Here is a 20,944-nt window from a genome sequence, read left to right on the forward strand (position 1 = left end):
CCTGCCCTAGGCAATTACAGTGAATTGGAGTAGGTGTAGTAATCTTTATTGGCCAGCAGGTGTCACAGTTGTAGCCACATGCAAGAGGGCAATGGAGGAGAGATGTAAGCAGCCCAGGCTCCTGCCAGTTTCTTTGCACAGCATCCCGCACTGGTTCCGCATGCACTGTTGCCTACTTAGATACTGATAAATATGCCTTGTTTAATAAAATGAAAGCACTTATTAAGGACAATTAAAGTGATTCCATACACGGAGAAAGTTTGTGGCTGGAATAAGAAGAATACCCAAAGCTTCCCCTCAGTCGCGAGACCCTTCAACATTGGGCTATGGCGGGGAAAGTCAGGTTCCTAAGCAGTGGCAGGTGGGCCACGGGCAGGCAAGAAACATGCCTGGATGGCAAACTAGGATGTTCCCATGGGCTTTTGGTACCCAAAGTCACACCCAACCTGGTCCAGCCTCTCAAAAGCCATTGGCTGAAGGAAGTTCCCCATCAAATAAGCAACAGACAAATAAACAAAACAAAAATAGTGTCAAAGCCTGTCCACATGAGTCTTGGTTTTTGTTGTTGTATGTTTTTTCCTGATACTGCAAAGTGGTTCTGGCCTAGCTTAAACTATAACTCTTGTCAATTTAGTACTTTAAGTGCATACTATGACCCTAAAAACAAAACAAACAAACCTCCATTTTTTTCTCTAGGAGCCCAACAATGTCTCTGTATTGTGGAACAATTTGCAGAAGGAAATCTTTTTGGTGCTATAGGCTACTGTCAACTTATGTCAACAAGACACGGTGAGTTCTAACCAATATGATTATTTTGGGCCTAAAAATACTAAGCTCTAAACTCTTTTTTTAAATCCCATATTAAAAATTAAATGTGTGAGATAAAAATTATACATAATATTGTTCACTGTAAATTATTTACCTTTGAAATCCATTTAGTAATAAAATTCCAACATTGAGAATGTTTCATAATCTTGACTATAAGTTCTACTCAAATAAGACATTGTCCTTTTGGCCAAGAGGTGATGAATACCTGAAATCCCAGCATGTAACTGGTGGAGGCAGGAGGACCAGGAATTCAAGGGCCTCCTCATCTACATAGAGAATTTGAGGTTAGCTCAGATTACATGAAACACTCTCTCAGGAAGAAGAAATAGAAGAGTAGGAGGAAGAGACGAAGAGAAGAGAAAGAAGGGGAAGGAAAAGGAAAGGGCTTTGTCTTTTTTGTTGTTGTTACTGTTTTTGTTTTGAGACAGGGTCTAGCTGTATTTTTTTCATGTGTGTGTACATATTTATGGCTACACATGTGGAGAAGAGTGAATGTACTTGGGTGTGCCTGTGCACATGGAGGCAGAGACTGACAGGTATCTTTCTCAGTCACTTCTCCCATCTTACTGGTTTTTAAAGTTTTTAAAGTTTTATATATATTTTTCACTGCAAAAAACTGATAGAGACTCAAACCTGAAATCATGTACAGTAAGGTAGATGAAACCTTTTTCCAGAATTATTTAATATTCTATATGACCATTAATATCATGACAAAAAGTTTAATATATATATATATATTAATCCTATAAATTTTAGATAATGTTTACATCTTAAGAAAGCCCTTTAAAGAGTCAAAATAAAACCAAAGAATTATGTGGTAGTAGCAATAAAATAGTCGCTTAATTTTGGTTTTTCTTCTGTCCCATATCAGGTAGCTCTTTTAACATGAGACAGAGATTTTGGATTTTAGTTTAACAAGCATGCTGGCTTTAGGGAAGGAGAGAGCCACACTCCAACTCCAAAGCCAGCGTTAATGTTTTAATTGGACTGGGACTACAACAGACCATTTGCATTATATTGAGAGTCTGTTTCAGAGCTTAATTTTTTTGTCCTTTGTATGGAGAACAGACCCAGGGCCTTACATGCCAGATAAGCACTCTAACACTGAGATACACCCTAGTTTGGTTAGAGAGTTTTAATAGTTAAATGGTTAATAATTAAGCCCCCAAGAGAATGCTCATTCAATCACCCACTAATTTTTTTAAGATTTTTATTTATTTATTATGAATACAGTGTTTTGCCTGCACACCAGAAGAGGGCACCAGATCTCATTACAGATGGCTGTGAGCCACCATGTGGTTTCTGTGAATTGAACTCAGGACCTCTAGAAGGGCAGCAGTGCTCTTAACCTCTGAGCCATTTCTCCAGCCCTGCTACTGAATCTTAAGGACTCTGATTCAATTTGTAAAGCTTGTAGACAGATTACAGCCACCCTAAATGAAGGTCCTAGAAAAGCCTAGAATTTGCTTTATTTTTGCCTCTTTTTGAGAAACCAGTACTTCTTTTACTTTTTTGAGACAGCCTTTCCACATAGCCCTTGTTGCCCTGAACTCACATAGATCCACCACCTCTGCCTCCTGAGAACTGGGATTAAAGGTGTGTTTCACCCTAGAGCGCCATACTTGATAAAATAATGGGCATTTTGATTCGGTTTGATTTGACCTAATTGGATTTCTTTGTGTGGCCAAGCCCATGGCAGGGGAGAAAGGAAAGTGGCAAGTGTTAGGTCCAGGGGGGTCGCGCAAAGATGAGAACACCACCAAGTCTAATAAACCAGAAGCAAACTATTCCAGAAACCAGATCCTAGGAAAACCAGAAGCAAACTTAAAAATAAAAAACCACCGTGGGGCACAAAAGCTTATCAGCGAGCTGAGACCACAGCCAGAGATGGTGTTTGTTAGGCTGTGGCCAAAGGCCGGTTTCTGAACCCACTTTTTATAATAGGGGCACCAAGCATTAGCTCCAAACAAAGGGATTTTTACGATCTTGCCCTGACCCGTGGGTCAGTCAACATAGGAGGGGAGTGGGTTTTAATGTTCATGGGTAACTAGGCAGCTATCATGAAGTATGTTTTAGAGAAGATTACAGAGAAAGTCACTAATTGCAAGAAAATAGATGTCTTTAGCAATAGTCAGAAAAGGGACTGCTAGTAATACCAGAAGGCTGATAAATCAGAATAATTGGTTCTTAGGCTGAGAACTTAGCAGAACGCTTTTCACACTATCGCAAGGTAGAACTCAGATACTGACTGCCATACTTTACAACCTCCATTATTAGAGCTCATAATTAACCCATTGTATTTGTCCACTGTCTCCTGTACCTCCAGGTGTGTGCCAGAGTCCCATGCCTCTCCTCTGGTGGCACCGGTTTCCCACAACAGAGACAGTGCCTAACCCAGAGGTCACATGTCTCTGTCTCCTAAAGGTTAACTCAGGTCACATCTGTCGTTTATCAAGGATGGCCAGGACACTACTCTCAGTTTGCAGGGAGAAGCTCTGGCCTTGTAAATAAAACAGCCAGTTGTAAAAGGAAATGACCTAAGCTTCCCAAGCATCCAAGAAAATAGCTCACTGTGAGTGAATGATCCTTGATCTGCTGAGAAAGCTGCTGATGGTCTGCTCTCATTCTTCTAGACTTATAACTTCATATTTCTTTATTTCTACATTCCTATTTCTGGAATCTACATTCTTATTTTCTTATTCTTGGACTCTTCGGGGAGCACATGCAAACCTGGAACCATATGTTTCTCCTCTAGGAGCCCACTTAAATACCCTTTGGGGGTGGTCCTGACCCTCCCCCAGGGCATGCTGGGATTTGGAGTCCAGACTAATACAACTCCCAAGCCAGGGGAGCTGGGATGGATGCTAGGGACTGGGGGCTACGCTCCAGACTTAACACGAGGGACCACCAGTAAAGCCTATTCTTAACCTAACTCATGTTGATAATACTTTTAGTAGCCAAAACGAAAATGTGGATTAAGAAAATTTACTGGACCAGGCATAGAGGTGAAACACTGAGGCAGAGGTGGTGGATCTGCGTGAGTTCTGGGGCAACAGGAGCTTTGTGGAAAGGCTGTTACGACTGTCGCTTTGGGAGACAAGCCACGCCCACTCCCTCCCCCATCCGCTGAGACAGGCTGATCTTCAGCTTCCAGCCTAAGCTCACTCTCTTTTCCGTCTTCCTCTCGGAGAGGCAGCTTCGCTTCTGTCTCTCTCCCAACTTCTCCGTTTCCCCCCCTTCTTTCTCTCTCTCTCTGTCTTCTTTCTCTTTCCTTTCTCTCTCTCCTGTCTTCCTCCACCTTCTCCCCTCTTTCCTTCCCATTCCATAATTCAACTAATAAATATCCAGTTCTATTCTGTACAATATGTCTGTACATGTGCCTCCCACCCGCTCGCCTGCCCACACGCAGCTCGAAGCTGGGAACGTGCACCTTCGCTGGGAACTTGCACTTTCCTGGGACTCACTGTCTGCGAGACTCCGCATGGCTGGGCCCTGCCCGGAGCTGCTGGCAGCTCTCGGGACACACGGTTCGGAACCGCAGGCAAAAATCATAACAAAGGCTGTCTCAAAAAAAGAAAGAAAGATGTTAAGGGGCGGCTCTGCCAACACAAAGAAATCCAACTAGGTCAAATCAAACCGAATCAAAATGTCCATCGTTTTACTAAGTAAGGCGCTCTTGGGTGGCTGAGCACATGGCGGGGAGACAGGAAAGCAGGGAGCACATGTTTCTCCTCTGGGACCCCACTTAAATACCCTGTGGGAGTGGTCCTGACCTCTCCCCTATGGCATGCTGGGATTTGGAGTCCAGACTAATGCAACTTCCAAGCCAGGGGGGCTAGATTAAATGAAAATTCATAAAGGTCAGTGAATGCAGCCTGTGCCCTTCTGTGGGTCTGTACTCCTTTTCCTTTCAGTCTCCTGCCTGCAAATACTTGCCTCACTGTGGAGAGCTGGCCAAGTTCCTTAAGGTATAATTCAGTGAGTTTTATTGCCCTTCAAGTTCAAGCCAATAAATACTGCTGAACTAAACCATTTCATATGCTAATTACTGAGATGAAAAGCCAAGAATAGCTGACCCTGTCCGTAAAGAAGCCAGTCTTTCTGTAGAGAAGAACAGTGAACAGTTCGGTGGCACACAGAAGGGTGGCCGGGAGTGCAGGGTGAAGACCAGATCTGGTGCATGGTCACCTGTAGCCACCTCAACTTTGGAGCAAACTGGGATGAAAAGAAATGAGTGGAGCTTGTCATGATGACACAGACCTGTAGTCACAGCTACTCTAGAAGCTAAAGCAGGAGGATTATATTCAAGGCTTTGCTGGAGCGAGTTCAAGACCAGCCAGGGCAACTTAGTGATAAAGGTGAGCATATAGCTCAGTGATGGAGAGCTTGCCTAACATGTCCATGTCCCTGGGTTCAGGCTCCAGTACTAGAATACATACATACACACACACACACACACACACACACAGTGCAGGAGAGTTAAGAATTCCCCCAAATGAATGATAGACAAAGAACCAAGTTTGGTTTATTTATGTTTGCTTGTTTATTTAACTTGGACTATATCTGTGTATGTCATGGCCTGTATGTGGAGGTCAGAGGATAACTCAAGGGAGTTGGCTTTCTCCTTCTCCCATGTGGGTTCTAGAGCTTGAGCTCAGGTTGTCAGGCTTGGTCACCTCACTAGTCTTAAGTCTGGTCTTTCGATGGCTTACTTCCCAAATACAGATATTTATTTGAACTGAAGGAAGATGACGAGGCCTGCAGGAAAGCTCAGCAGACCGGAGTGTTTTACCTCTTTCACGATCTGGCTCCTTTGCTGCAGGCATCCGGACGGCAATACCTGGTCCCCCGGTTTAGCCGAGCAGGTAAGGTAAAGTGCACCAGGGGAGTAGACGAGGCTTTGCCCATTAGGTAGGATTCAGGTCACACTGGAGCTCCAAAAAATATCCTTGCATTTCACATAGTTCAGATTTTTCTAACAGCTCTTGAGACTCAAGCTTACATAACTATTCCTACTAATTAATAACTTATTGCATGAATTTGAATTGCCGGTTAGATATTCTTGGTGGGAATGTGAACTCTAAGTGACTTTAGCAGAAGTCCATGAAGCTGCTGTTCAGGTGGGCTGGACCACTGCCCATTTTGTGAATGAAACCGTGTTGTAGCACACCATACTCATTCCTTGACATATTGTGTCCACAGTATACTGTAATATACCACAGACTTTATTGTAAACTATAAAATATTTTTCTCTTTACAGAGAAGGTTTCCCGACCTTGCTTTAGGCTAGTGATTCCTAGCCTCAGAGAACTGCAGTTTACATAGTTCAAGATTTGCATCCTAACTTGATTTTGACTAGGTCAAAATTGAATAAAATTAATTTTGAGACCCTTTTAGTACATATAACTAGAGATCTACACCTTTTGAATTTGGGGATTCTATTTTTGAGATTCAAGTGTGAATTGAAAATATTTTTTAAAGCTGACAGCAGGGGATGTGACTCAGTGGTCTGATACTTGACCAGCACACACCAGTGTCTTAGTTCCTTCCCCAGTGCTGTAGTAAAGTGCCACAGCCAAGACAGCTTACAGAAGGAAGGGGGTATTTCAGACTTGCCATTTCAGAGGGTTGGGAGCATCATGGCAGGGAGGCATGGCACTGGAGCAGTAGCTGAGAGCTTACAATTTGAAACCAGGAGGCAGAGACCACACTGGAAACAGTATGGGCTTTTAAAACCTCAAAGCCTTCCTGCACACCTCTCTGCAGTAACACACCTTCAACAAGGCCACACCTCCTAATCCTGCCCAAATAGTTCTACCAACTGAGGACCAAATATTAAACATAAGGGCCTTCAAGGGCCATTCTTATTCACACCTCCACAATGAGATTCCTAGATTCAATCCTAGTAGCAGGGAGAAAAAAATCCCGCAACCATTGAATTAAAGGTAAATACCAATGAAAAAAATCTATGATATACTAAAAATGGTCAGGTGTTCATTCTTGTTATTATTTCCTAAACAACAGTGTAAAACAGTTGTGTACCTAATTGCATTGTTATTTGATATTTTAAACAACCAAGAGCTATTGGCAAATACTATCTTATTCTATTTGAGAGATGGAGCACATGCAGATTTCGGTATGTAAGATATTCTGTAACAGACCCAGCTGATCCTGAGGTAGCAACTGTATACTTTAAGCAGAGGTACCTCCTGTGGGTCTCACATGGCTGTGATGATGTGACTAAAATCCATGTCTTACTTTTCCTCTCCGTCTTCTTTTTTGTTATTTAGAGTTGGAGAGGCTGCTGGGCAAGTTTGGACAGGATTCACAAAGAATAGAAGATTCAGTGCTGATTGGATGCTCCAACCAGCGTGAAGCGTGGTTTGCTCTGGATCTAGGTCTGAGTAGCGCATCCTCCATCCACAGTGCGTACCCTTCATCCACAGTCTGTACCCCTTTTCCTGCGAGGTACCTCCCTAATTTTAGGGTTTTGCATAAAACCACTTTAAAGAAAATTTCACACATACAAAAACATTACCAATTTTTCTCTTTAAATAAGGATATAAAAACACCATTATCCACTGTCATCACTGAAAAGAGAGTAAGAAAGGAGAGTTTTAGGCCATCGTAGCCTACATAGTGAGTTTTTGAGTGGGGGGGAGCTAAAGAGCAGCGGAATCTTGGCGTGTTAGTATTGTTTGTAATCCCAGCACTTGAGGAGCTACAGATGGTTCTCAGCTACAGAGGATGAGGCCAGCCCGCCAAGAGTGTTTCCATGGAGTGCTTCTGGGTCCTCCACCCTGCACTCTGGAGTCAGTCTGGATCCTCCCCTGCTCTTCCTCTCTTCAGTGTCTGGTGAGGGTGGAATGGTGATGGAGTGAGCCTAGACGTCCCATCTGTGTTTCCAAGGACTGTGCTGCTGACCCTGAGCACTCCAGAGGATCTGGAGAGATCTCTGCTGATCCTGAGCACTCCAGAGGATCTGGGGAGATCTCTGCTGACCCTGAGCACTCCAGAGGATCTGGGGAGATCTCTGCTGACCCTGAACACTCCAGAGGATCTGGGGAGATCTCTGCTGATCCTGAGCACTCCAGAGGATCTGGGGAGATCTCTGCTGACCCTGAGCACTCCAGAGGATCTGGGGAGATCTCTGCTGACCCTGAGCACTCCAGAGGGTCTGGGGAGATCTGCTCTCCGTTTCCCTGACTAACCTAAGAATCACGTTTCTAATCTTCCAAAATTCAGACTTGGGAACCCATACCCTGTGCATGAGCATGCATTCCGCCCCCCACTCCCTCCCCAGGTAGAAGCCTGGGAGCCTGTGTAAGTTCCCACATCCTACATGAGTCTCATAGGCAAGTTTGGAAATGGAGCTCTGACAGGAGGGACTTTGCAGAGGCAAAGGTGGACATGTGTTTAATCATGTTCTCTTTTCCAATTTTCTACCCTCCTGACAGAACCTGAAGTGGAGGCAGAGCTCGGAGGTTCTTTCGTCAGTCTGAGGCAGGCTCTTTTTCAGCTGAGCTCCATGGATTCCTCCTTGCTGTTCACGGTACTTTGGTTTCTCAGGTCCCTAGGAAGTATAAGAAAGCCACGTGTGAGGGCATATGCACATGTGCACACAGTCCTGGGGTGACACAGACCTTCCTGGCATTGGCAGAGGACAGTGTACTGTGAAAGATGCTCTACTGTTCCTTGTTGTGCTTCTAGCTACTGTGAAGACTCATCTCCTCAGAGCATAGCAACAGGCTCCATATATTTTAAAAATAAGTATTGATTATTATTTATTAATATATGTTGTATATACTTTTTCTCATAAATGCTTTTTAAATTTTTTTCATTTTTATATGCATTGCGTTTGAGAGAGATGGAGCCACTAGAATTTCATTTACAGATGGTTGTGAGCTGCAATCTGGGTGCTAGGAATTGAACCTGGGTCCTCTGGAAGAGCAACCAGTGCTCTTAACCACTGAGCCATCTCTCCAACCTATCATAAATGCTTTTTAAAGATTTTCTTTTTAAGCCTGGCGGTGGTGGCGCACGCCTTTAATCCCAGCACTCGGGAGGCAGAGGCAGGCGGATCTCTGAGTTCGAGGCCAGCCTGGTCTACAAGAGCTAGTTCCAGGACAGGCTCTAAAAACTACAGGGAAACCCTGTCTCGAAAAACCAAAAAAAAAAAAAAAAAAAAAAAAAAATATTTTCTTTTTAATTGTATGTGCATGTATGCCTGAGTGTAGGTTGTGCATATGAGTGTAGGTGTCTGCAGAGGCCAGAAGGGGTCACCACTACTGCACGAGATGGATTTACACATAGTGTAAGCATTTACAGGCCATAGGTGCTGGGAACGGAACTCTGGTTCTCTGAAAGAGATGTAGTCTTATTTTTTTTTTCTGGTTTTTTGAGACAGGGTTTCTCGATGTAGCCTTGGCTGTCCTGTAACTTGCTCTGTAGACCAGGCTGGCCTCAAACTCACAGAGATCCACCTGCCTCTGCCTTCCGAGTGCTGGAATTAAAGGTGTGCACCACCTTCACCCAGCCAGTATATATTCTTAACCACGGGGCCATCTTTCCAGCCCAACCTCATAAACATTTTTTTAATTCTATTGCATGAAATATATCATGTTTCACATGAAAAATAATTTTCCATTGCTCCAATAACTTGTTCTCACAGCTTTAGATTCCACTAGTTAATTTTTATTGTTGGTTTGTTTGTTTATTTGTTTTATGGTTTTTGTTTTGTTTTTTTCTTTTTTGTTTTTTTTAAACAGGGTCGTACCTACCTACCCCAGGCTGGTCTTGAACTTACTATGTAGCTGAAGATGACCTTGAATTTGTGATCCTTCTGCCTTTGTTCCTGGATTGCCAGTATTTTAACCATGCTCTCGGATGCTGGTGTATGTAGTGTTAGGACTGAACTCATTGATTTTCCTGCTGCTGTGATTGTCCATCGTCGTGGGGAAGTCACGGCAGCTCGAGGTCGGTGGTCAGTTACATCATCCACAGTCAGGTGGCAAAGAGTGATGAAGGATCAGTTTGGTGTCTCCTTTTTATTCCGCCCAGGACCCCAGCCCATGAAATGGTGCTAGACACAATTAGGGTGGGTCTTCTCACCTCATGAACCCAACTAGATAATCTTTACCATACGCGCCCAGAGTTTGTTTCCATGGGGATTCTAAATCCTGTCAAGCTGATAACATTTATCACCATACCAGCCTTTAACTTTAAAGATGGGATCTCAAGTAGCCCAGGCTGGCCTTCAACTTTCTATATAGCTGAGGATGGCCTTGATCTCCCGGTCCTCTGGTCTCCATTTCCCAGTGCTGGGATTACAGGCACCAACACACCTGTCTGCTGTGGTGTTTTATTGTGTGTTCTGAGTTAAAGAGAAACCCCTAAGCCTTTTTTAGGTGGAAAAAGAAAATCACAAGTTGAGTTGGGGAAACAGTGGATGAAAGCACCTGCTGCACAGTCCTGACCTGAGTTCCACCCTGGGAACTTGTAAAGCCAGATGCCATGGTCTGCTGCTAGGATCCCAGTACTTCTGTGGCAGGATCTCAAGCAGAGGCATTAGCCTGGAGTACACTGCGCTGAAAAGCCAGTGAGGCCCTCTTCAAGGTGGAAGGCAAGAACTGATTCTTCTGACCTACATGCACACACACACATGTACACACACACAAATTGTTTTCTTTCTTTTTTTTAAATATTTATTTATTTACTTATTATGTATATGTATACAATATTCTGTCTGAAGACCAGAAGAGGGCACCAGACCTCATTACAGATGGTTATGAGCCACCATGTGGTTGCCAGGAATTGAACTCAGGACCTTTGGAAGAGCAGGCAATGCTCTTAACCGCTGAGCCATCTCTCCAGCCACCTCACACACAAAATTTAAAAAAAAAAAATCACAACTTCATTGAGGAGGAATGAGTAGGAAAGAAATGTTTTAGCTATAATAGAAATTGAAATGTTTTCTTCTTAAGCTGGGTTACATTTTATGGGTGTGTATTGTATTGCTGTATATTTTTATGTTTTAAGAAATTCATAGTGCATTTCAAAATACCTTTAAGCTAGGAATATAGCTCAATGGAAGATTACTTCCTAGTGTATGCAAAGCTATAGATTTATAGCACTCTAAAAAAACAAAAAATAAAATAAAAGTACATAAAATATGCTTTCTTTTAGACTTTTAATGCTAGTAAAATATATTTAGGTCATTTCCTAGAGCCAGTGAGATAGCTCAGCAGGTAAAAGTCCATGCCATACAAGTCTGGTGACCTGGGGTGATCCTCGTAAAGGTGGAAGGGGAGAACCAACTCCACCAAGTTCTCCTCTGACCCATCCATGCACCATGGCACATGTACTATCCCCCCCCACACACACACACACACTACTAATAATACAATTAAACAACTTTATGAAATAAGTGAGCTAGAAAAAGATTCCCCCACGAATTGGTCTAGACACCTTTCTCTAAAACCAGACTTTCCTTTGTGTCTCTAGGCTCGGGCTCTTCTCCGCTGGCACGATGGTCATCAGTTCTGCAGCAAAAGTGGGCAGCCCACTAAGAAGAACGTGGCTGGCAGCAAGCGAGTGTGTCCTTCCAATAACATCATCTATTATCCACAGGTGGGGCACAGTACTTGGGAGAAGGCAGCCTGGACTACCTGAGATACTTTCACAAAAACCAAAGCAAGTGGCTGGAGAGATGGCTCAGCAGTTCAGAGCACGGGCTGCTCTTCCACAGGAGCTGGGTTGGTTCCGAGCACCCACATGGCAGCTCACAACAGTCTGTAACTCCAGTTCCAGGGGAACCAATACCCTCTTCTGGCCTCTGTGGGCACCAGGCATGCATGTGGGGCACATACCTACATACAGACAAAACATTCATACAGATAAAATAAAAGTAAATAGCCAGACATTGTGGTCAGCACTTGGGAGGCAGAGGTAAGCAAATCTCTGTGAATCTGAGGCCAGCCTGGTCTCCACAGTGAGTTCCAGGACAGCCGGGGCTGTGTAGAGAGACCCTGTCTCCAAACAAACAAAACAAAACAAAAATAAATTAAAAAACAAAAACAAATGAATTTATCTCAAAAATATTTCTCTATGTTTTTTTTGAAAAAGGGTCTCTCTATGTACCCCTGGCTATCCTAGAATTTCTATGTAAAATGAAAAAATAGGAAAAAGAAAATTGAGGACAGTAGTCCAAGAAAGTCGCTACCACTCCGCCGTGGGGAAGGAAGCCTGTGTGCTCAAAAGGCTTCCATGATTGCCTGTTCCTTTTGTCTTCTAGGCCCCAAAATGGCGGCACCTCAGTTTCCATTCTCCTTTCCTAGATGGCCCCTGTGGTGATCACCCTGGTGACAGATGGAGCCCGGTGCCTGCTTGCCCGCCAGAGCTCCTTTCCCAAGGGAATGTATTCTGCCCTGGCAGGCTTCTGTGATATAGGTGAGGGGTTTAGGGAGGAGCTGCAGGTGACACGTCCCGTCGCCATCATGCATCTAGTCACAAACATGCATCCTCATGTCAAGAAAACTTTTCTGGAATCATGTATGATTTTCCTACATAGCAGGAGGCAAAGTTTCACACATGCAACATAGCGGGAAGAATAATCCAGTGGGTGCCCCTTCACCCACCGCCTCAAGTTTATAATCTTTATTACACTCTTCCCACATATCCGTTTGTCTGCCAGGCCATCAACCCGTCTTAGTTCCTAATGAACCAATTACAGACGTTAGTGAGTCTTTCAGCACACACAACACTGCTCACTGGACTCCCATGCCTACTGACACTGCTTTTCCGTGTGCTGTCATCTCTTTACTGGGTAAAGTCTACAGACGGTGAAAATGGCACTGTCATGCAGCTGAGGGCAGCAGTAACCTCCCCACAGCTACACTCACCTGCATCAAAACCAGCCCACCAGACTTGAGCACTTGCTGATTCCTCGTGCTGGGGACTGAGACTCGGGACCTCACAGGAGCACCGCATTCAGACTTCTTTCACACAGTAGGTGACATACAATTGTCCTGCTCCCTGGCTGTCTGGAATTAATCTGAGTGCTTTCAGGTGAAAGTGTGGAAGAGGCCATCCGGCGAGAAGTTGCAGAAGAGGTGGGCCTGGAAGTGGAAAACCTACAGTACGCCACGTCCCAACACTGGCCCTTTCCCAATAGCTCGCTCATGATTGCTTGTCATGCAACCGTGAAACCAGGGCAGACGGAGGTAAATTCTGAACTTTCCCCTATGCTGTGGTGTCCCCTTCGCAGGCCACTGAGTGTTCTCTGAGCATGCGTTTAAGGATACTGTCCGGGCTGTATGGCACTATATAAGATAATCATTGTCGTGAAGGAGTATACACCTGAGAATGGAACACATAATCACCATTCCCCCTTGCTATATCTCAGCTATGACACAACTTCCCTTTGAGCTGCTTTGTAGAAGCATAATTAACACCCAGTCTGCTGATGGACTGGGGGTGGGGCTCAAATGGTAGAGTGCGAGCCTCACATACACCAAGTTAAGGGTTCAGTCCTCAAGCACCGTGTAAACCCAAACTGGTAGTCCTTCTCATAATCCCAACACTTGCGAGGTGGAGGCAGGAGGGAGAATTCGAGGCCAGCCTAGACTACGTGAGACCCTGTTTGATTTTAAAAGCCATGTATAGACATCTAATGCATCTAACTTGCTGGGTTTGGAGAGAGCATGTATTAGGAGCCATCAGTCAGATGACTGGCAGTGTCATAGACTTTACCCATCATTTCCTGTCCCCCTGTTTTTCCTCTGTGCTAAGAGCAATAAACATAAGCTTTTTTATTTATTTATTTTTTTTTTTTATTTTTTTTTTTTTTTTGGTTTTTCGAGACAGGGTTTCTCTGTAGCTTTGGAGCCTGTCCTGGAACTAGCTCTTGTAGACCAGGCTGGCCTCGAACTCACAGAGATCCGCCTGCCTCTGCCTCCCAAGTGCTGGGATTAAAGGCATGTGCCACCACCGCCCGGCCCATAAGCTTTATCTTAATATATTCAGCAGAATATTGCTAACTGTGAGTGTTGTACAGGTCTCCACAACTTAGTAAGTGTAAGTGAAACTTTACATCCTTTGACACTGCTTCCCCATCCCCCTCCTTCTGGGCACTCTACTCTTTGCCTCTACGAGTTTGACTATTTTAGAGTCTCCGAGCGCTGAGACCGTGTAGAATTTGCATAAGGCTTATTCTACTTAGCACGTCTTCCAGACCCATCATCTTATTATAAATGCATGATTGCCTTCATTTAAAAAACTCAGTAATGCCGGCCAGGGTGACAAAGGTCACCCGACAAGGTCACGTCGGTACTTGGGAAGCAGAGGAAGGAAGATTCAGGAGTTCAAAGCCAGCTTTGGTTCACATTGCAAGTTGAAGGCAACCTAGGACTGCATTAGACCCTCTCAAAAAATATCAAACAGAACCTCTCAATACTAGTTCATAATGTGTCACTTTCCTTTTTGACATACATCCAGACTGTTCTTACATCATGGATATTAGGAGCCATGTCACAGTAACAATAAGAATGTAGAGGTGCCTTTGACATCCTGATTTCAGTACACTTGGATTATGTGGTCAGAAGTGGGATTGCTGGATCAAATAATAGTTCTACTTTTTAAAATTTTATTTTGAGATAGGATTTCACTGTGTATCCCTGGCTGATCTAAAATTTACTATGTAGACCAGACAGGCCTGGAACTCCAAGAGCTCCACCTATCTCTGCTTCCCCGATGCTGGGTTTAAAGGCCAGAGCAACATTTTTTTTTTGAACTTCCATATATAGAACTATAGTGGTTGCACCCATTTATGTTTCTGCCAATAGTTTACAGTGGCCCTCCATTTCCAAATCCTTTCCAACATGTGTTGTCCATTTGTTCATTTTTGAGGCAGGCTCTAACTGTAAGTAGCCCAGGTTGGCCTTCAACTCACTGTGTCACTCTGACTTGCCTCAAATTTAGGGTCTTCCTGTTTCTGCTTCCCAAGTGCTGAGGTTACAGGTATGTCATGATGACAGACTGCTTGGATTTTTTGATAGTAGCCATCTGACTTAGCTGCCTTTCTATTGTTGTAAAGAGACACCAAGGCAACTTGTAAAATAGCTTGTAAACTGAGGTCTTGCTTAACAGTTCCAAAGGGTGAGTCCGTGACTACCATGGGAGGAAGGCATGGTGATGGAGAAGTAGCTGAGGCATTACATCTGGTCCACAAGCAGGATGGAGAGAGAATACGTAGGAATGGCATGGGCTTTTGAAACCTCAAAGCCCACTCCCCAGTGACACACTTCCTCTCGTGAGGATACACCTCCTAATCCTTCCCAAACAGTTCCACCTTCTGGGGACCAAGCATTCAAACATGTGAGCCTATGGAGGCCATTCTCATCCAAATCATCACACCACCTTAGAAGGTATGCAGCCATCTTGAATTTGCTCTGCATTTCTCTGATCAGCAACACTCTGTATTCTTCTATATATTTGTTTGCCATGTGTATTTCTTCTAAGAACCATCTATTCGGGTGTTGCCTGTTTTCCCCAGTGCTAGGGACTGAACACAGGATCTCAAAGGTGCACGCTACCGCTGAGCTCTTCCCATTCTGTGTGTGGTACTGAGCTGCAAGGGATATTCTTTATGAGCTGTTTGTTCTAAGACATTCTCTCACATCCCATGGGATGCTTTTGCATTTGTGTTTCCTTTGCTGTATAGAAACTTTTTTCTTCTGAGACAGAGTTTCTCTGTGTAGCACTGACTGTCCTGGAACTCACTAGGTAGAACAGGCTGGCCTCAAACTCACAGAGATCCTCCTGCCTCTGCCTCCAAGTGCTGGGATTAAAAGAGTATGCCCCCACTGCCTGACTTTTTATTCTGATCTCATCCTGTCTGCTTTAGCTTTTCCTGTCTTTGCTTTTAATGGCACACCTAAAAAAGTCAGTGCCCAACCCAGTATCACAAAATGTTAATAGCAGTTTCTTCTAAAGGTTTATGTGAGGTCCTACATGTACAATTAATTCTTGATACATTTTGTGTTGTTTTTTTGGTGGAAAGAGTGCAGTTTCTGTATCCAGTGTGCCAGCCCCATTTATGTTGAGATTTTTCACCTTCAATTTTGGTTTGGTTTGATTTTGTTTTTGGGTTTTCGATGTAGGGTTTCTCTGTAGCTTTGGAGTCTTTCCTGGAACTCGCTCTGAAGACCAGGCTGGCCTCAAACTCTTAGAGATCCGCCTGCCTCCGCCTCCGGAGTGCTGGGATTAAAGGCGTGCGCCACCACCGCCCGGCTCACCTTCAGTTTTTAACAGTACGTTATATAGAGACAGAGTACACACACCTCACTTAACAATTTAGGAGCTGGTCTCACTGCTCAGGGAATTCAGGATGTTGAGGACTAATGATATAAAACTCTAGGAACTTCTGGTCGAAAGGGACTTTGATGTCTTCCCTAAATCCACCTTGGCTGTCTGTAGCATGTCTGACAGATGGAAGTCACCGAAGGCCCTGCCTTTCAGTTTGCCTATTCTGTCATCTGATTTTTATGGACTCCAATCTGCTTCCGCTTCCTGGGACAGTCTGTGTTTACTTTGCTTCTTGCTGTTAGTCATCATTGACCTTTACCCTTTAGAGAAGAGAAACATTTGTACAGATGTGTTTGTGTGTGTGCATGGTGGAAATCAGAGACAGGCTGCGGGCGTCTGTTCTCCCCCATGTCTCATGTGCGTCCTGGGGACCAGGTGGAGGTCCTCAGGCTTGGCAATAAGCCGCTGAGCCAGCTTGCTGACCCTGTTCCTGCTTTTTAACTGAACGAGTTATACAGTTGATGCAGACACAATTAATTATAACTTACCACTCGGTATTTTAGTATCTGTACTTTGGGATTTTATGTGTATGTACACTGGGTACTGAAACCAGGCTTAACAAATGTTCTTAGCCTTGTACAAATAAGATTTTTTTAATTTATATTTTTTAAAGAACTATTTAAAAATACATTTAATTCTCTCTTGTGTTTCTGGTGTTAACCTAGCCCATCAATGCCAGGTGTTATCATTTGAGAAAACAGTTTTATTTGCATTTTCTCACTTTAGGCCTAGTATTTTAAATTTTATATCTTCTAATTTCGCACCCCCCCCCCTTGTCTTCCAGATCCAGGTGAACATGAGAGAACTAGAAGCAGCTGCCTGGTTCAGTCTGGATGAGGTGGCCGCCGCCCTGATGAGAAAGGGCTCCTTTATTCAGCAGCAGAGAGATGCTCTCCCATTGTTGCTGCCCCCCAAGTTAGCTGTTGCCCACCACATGATTAAGAAGTGGGTAGAAACACAGACCCGTTCTTCCCTGGCTGCTTAGCTCCAATCAGGCCATCTAGATCCCTCCCAAGCATCTGAAGGGCATGCCAGAGATCTACTGCAGAAGAGGTGGCAGAGCCACCAGGGCCACCTCATACAGCGAAGGAGCTCTGAGAAGTTCCAGTTAATAAAAGAGGTTTCTACTAATGAACAACCAAAAATGTCAGTATAACCTGGATAGAACATCCTGTACCTGCACTTGTCCAGCTACTTTGAAGGCTGAGGCAAGAGCATCACTTTTTCCTAACAACCTGGGAAACGCATCAAGACTCTGTCTCTATGACAAAGCAGAGATCTGAGGAAAATGTTGATTGATGAGACGCTAACTATGAAAAGCTGAGGGAAGGTGCTGATTTGTTTGGTGGAGGTCATTTTCTCCATGGCTGTAGGAGCAAACTCTTTCCAGCATGTGGCTCATTGATATTGCATTTACAGGAACTGCCAAATGTACCTGGGGTAATTTATCTTAGTTTCTAAACTATTAACAGATCTCAACTCACATTTGAGTTGCTTCTGTCCCCACAGAAAAATAACATAATGTTTTTGAATTTGTGTAAAGGTATATTCTTTTTTAAGTATTATTATTTTAAGTGTTTGCCTGCATATATGTCTTTGCACAACATGCATGCCTAGTTCCTATGGAGGCCAGAAGAGGGTGTCAGATCCCCTGGAACCGGAGTTCCAGACTGTGGTGAGCATGCCATGCTGGGACTCAAACTTGAGTCTTCCGGATGACAGGCTCTGATCCCTCTCCAGCCCCTATAGGTGTGTTCTTATGTGGTAGGAAAAGTCGACTTTTGTAGCAGTTGTTGCTAGAGGTGGAACCCAGGGCCTCACACATGGTAGGCAAGTGCTCTATCGCGGAGCTCAAAAGTTAAGGTTTTATCTTTGTAAGCTCTTGAAGGGGTGAAGAAAGTGGAGCAAAGGTCTCCCGCAGCGCGCTCTACAGGCTACCAGAGGCAGTGTAGTTTTTTGAAGTAGCTAAATCCCAGAAGGGCTGGAGATGTTTTGAAAGACTATGTTCTTTCCAGCTCTTTCATTTGTTCAGTTTGTGACCCAGGGAGGAGACTAAACACACACAGTACTGGACTCTGCACACCCAGAGAGTGCTGCTTCTGTTAAGGGGATGGCGAGGCCAAGCAAACACCACGCCTGAAGTTCGAGTCAGGACGACCCCCAACTCCACCCATGGAGCCAGAGACTGAGCTCAGGACCTCACGCACCTAGGCATGCCTGTCACTGAGCTGCACCCCAGCACCTGTGTCCTCTGTATCTTGCTGCTGTAAAAGAGAAGATTTTCTGGAGGAAATATATTTCATGCTTTTACTCAGACTTATTTTTTTTCTGTTCTGTGGTCCGAATTTTAGAAAAATGAGAATGGGCTGGGGACAGGAAAGCTCTTTGTGCGTGACAGAAAAATGTTTGCGTCTAGATTGCCAGGCTGTGACACAAGCGGGAAATGCGCAGAAGAAACTGGAAAGAGTGACTGGCAAGTCCCAGCTTCAGATAACGGCACTCATTGATGCTTAAAAGATAGAAGAGCCAGCAGCCCAACGATTACACACACATTAGTGGAGCATTTATCTAATTATTCTTTACTTTTTATTATCAATAAAAAGTTGGGAGTCAGATATTGAGATAAGAACCTGAATGATCAGAGAAGTGGCAGAGAAGCCACCAGTGACCTCCTGTCTCTTCCATTCCTCCATCCAAAAGTCTAAGATTCTTTCAACCCACCTTCTTACTTCCTGTTTCCTATTTGTCCTCAGTCCTCCAAAATCTCAATGGTTAATTTGATCAGCTAGTGGCTAACTCCGCCTTCTGACTCAAAACAAACTTTATAGTGAAAATGTGATCAAGGTATCGCTCACTACATTAAAGCCTCATAGCACTAGGCAAAAGATTCCAGAAGTGAAAAAGTTGAAGCTCTGAATTTCCTTTTGACCCCAAAAGGTCACTTCTGGGAAAACCCAGGTGCCTCTATCTGGAATTCCGGATCCTGATTTGGCAGCTTGCTTCCACCCAAGGAGGACAGCACTTGGGAAAGGAACCTGAGATTTCTGCACACCCCTGCAGTCAGGAAACAGTTCAGGGTCTGTGTGCCTTACTACCTGCTCATGCCATGAATGGGCTGAGTTTGGAGAAGGGCTCGGGGTTCCAGCTTAATTATGTGCTTTTTGATGAACCTGGGTTTTTTGGAAAAGATGAGGGAAGCCAATAGGAGACACTGCAATATTGAACTTCATTTTCCCAGCACAAGTTGGTAGAGGGGCCTTACCATTCCAAGGTTATCTGGAAGACGGGGCTAGGATACTGAAAATGGGAGGTCTGTGGGCACAGGGTGTGTGCACGGGCACAGGGTGTGTGTGCATGTACAAGCACACATGTATACACACAACAAGGGATTGTAGAAGTGCACACACACATGTATACACACAACAAGGGATTGTAGAAGCACTAAGGATAGAAGGTGGAGCTGGGATACTGAAAATGGCAGGTCTGTGGGCACAGGGTGTGTGTGCGTGCACAGGCACACACACGCATGTACACACAAGGGATGGTAGAAGCGCTAAGGATAGAAGGTGGGGCTGGGATACTGAAAATGGCAGGTCTGTGAGCACGGGATGTGTGTGCATGCACAGGCACAAACACAAGCATGTACACACAACAAGGGATGGTAGAAGCGCCAAGGATGAGTGGCATAGCTGGGGCCATGGTGCAGATTAGCAAAAACCAAGCAAAACCTTTTACCAAATGTATTGGTCACCAGAGGGAGTCTGCATCAAGCTCAGTCGCCTTTGGTAATGGGAATAGAGAAGCAGCCCGCTCTTGCCGTAGTTTTATCTGTTTACCCTTCCTCAACATTTTGTCATCAATGAAGATATAATTAACATACATGAATGCATTATGGGAAAGCCTTTTTCTCAATCAAACTGGGACAGAACCATAATGTGGGGATAAATTTCAAAACAAACTATAAGATGTACTTACTCTCTTTGTTTTTTTTTTTTTAATTCTTAACATTTAAAGTTATTTAAAATGCTACCAATTAAAAAAAATTCACCTGCTACTTCTGCATATGTGTGTGTTTGCATGCAGGCAGACCTGTGTTCATCTGTAGAGGCAGAGGTCAACTTCAAGAGCCATACATGTGGTTTGAGAAAAGGTCTCACTGGCCAGGAGCTTGCTGATTAGACGAAGCAAGCTGGCCAGCGAGCTATGGATATACCCAGGGCTAGGATTTTAAACATTTGCCACCAGGCCTGGCTTTTTCAGGTGGATTCTGGGGAACTGAAAGGTGCAGCAAGCATTTCATTGATAGGGCTCTCCACCCAGCCTGATATTTATTAATATATAAATTTATATTTTAATTTATTTATATTAATTTATATGTATGTTTTGGGTTTTTTGTTTTGTGGGTTTGTTTTTTGGGGTTTTTTTTGGGGGGGGAGGGGTTGAGACAGGGTTTCTCTATACAGCCCTGGCTGTCCTGGAACTCGCTGTATCGACCAGGCTAGTCTTGAATTCACTGAAATCCACCTACCTCTGCCCCCGAGTGCTGGAATTAAAGGCATGCGCCACCTCGGCCCAGCTAATTGATTTATTATTTATATTTTATGTGTATGTTTTGTCTTTATGTATGTATATATGTATACCACATGCATGCAGTGCCCACAGAGGCCAGAAGAGGGCATCAAAACATCCTGGAACTGGAGTTATAGGTGGTTGTGAACGCTGAGGATGTGGGTCCTCTGCAGGAAGAGTGAGT

General features: G+C 44.2%; 1 protein-coding gene across 5 annotated transcripts in view; it reads left to right on the top strand.

Annotated features, from left to right (window-relative positions):
- Positions 1 to 18,507, top strand: part of Nudt13 (nudix hydrolase 13) — a 35,176-nt gene extending 16,669 nt beyond the window's left edge. The window contains exons 2-10 of one of the 5 annotated variants that reach the window (XR_005282966.1): positions 697 to 789; positions 5,554 to 5,693; positions 7,119 to 7,253; positions 8,286 to 8,380; positions 11,332 to 11,457; positions 12,165 to 12,276; positions 12,895 to 13,049; positions 14,974 to 15,251; positions 16,976 to 17,111. Coding sequence is in view for 3 of the 5 variants with exons in the window: in XM_038309985.1 (XP_038165913.1) it covers positions 707 to 789; positions 5,554 to 5,693; positions 7,119 to 7,253; positions 8,286 to 8,380; positions 11,332 to 11,457; positions 12,165 to 12,276; positions 12,895 to 13,049; positions 16,976 to 17,176 (1,047 nt within the window). In the remaining 2 variants the exon portion in view is untranslated. Of the gene's footprint in view, positions 1 to 696; positions 790 to 5,553; positions 5,694 to 7,118; positions 7,254 to 8,285; positions 8,381 to 11,331; positions 11,458 to 12,121; positions 12,277 to 12,894; positions 13,050 to 14,973; positions 15,252 to 16,975 lie in introns of those variants that run through there. The other 4 variants (XR_005282967.1, XM_038309985.1, XM_038309986.1 and 1 more) reach the window with 4 other exon arrangements.
- Positions 18,508 to 20,944: the final 2,437 nt, after the last annotated feature.

Source organism: Arvicola amphibius, chromosome 13 (assembly GCF_903992535.2).
Source record: "Arvicola amphibius chromosome 13, mArvAmp1.2, whole genome shotgun sequence".
NCBI lineage: Eukaryota > Metazoa > Chordata > Mammalia > Rodentia > Cricetidae > Arvicola > Arvicola amphibius.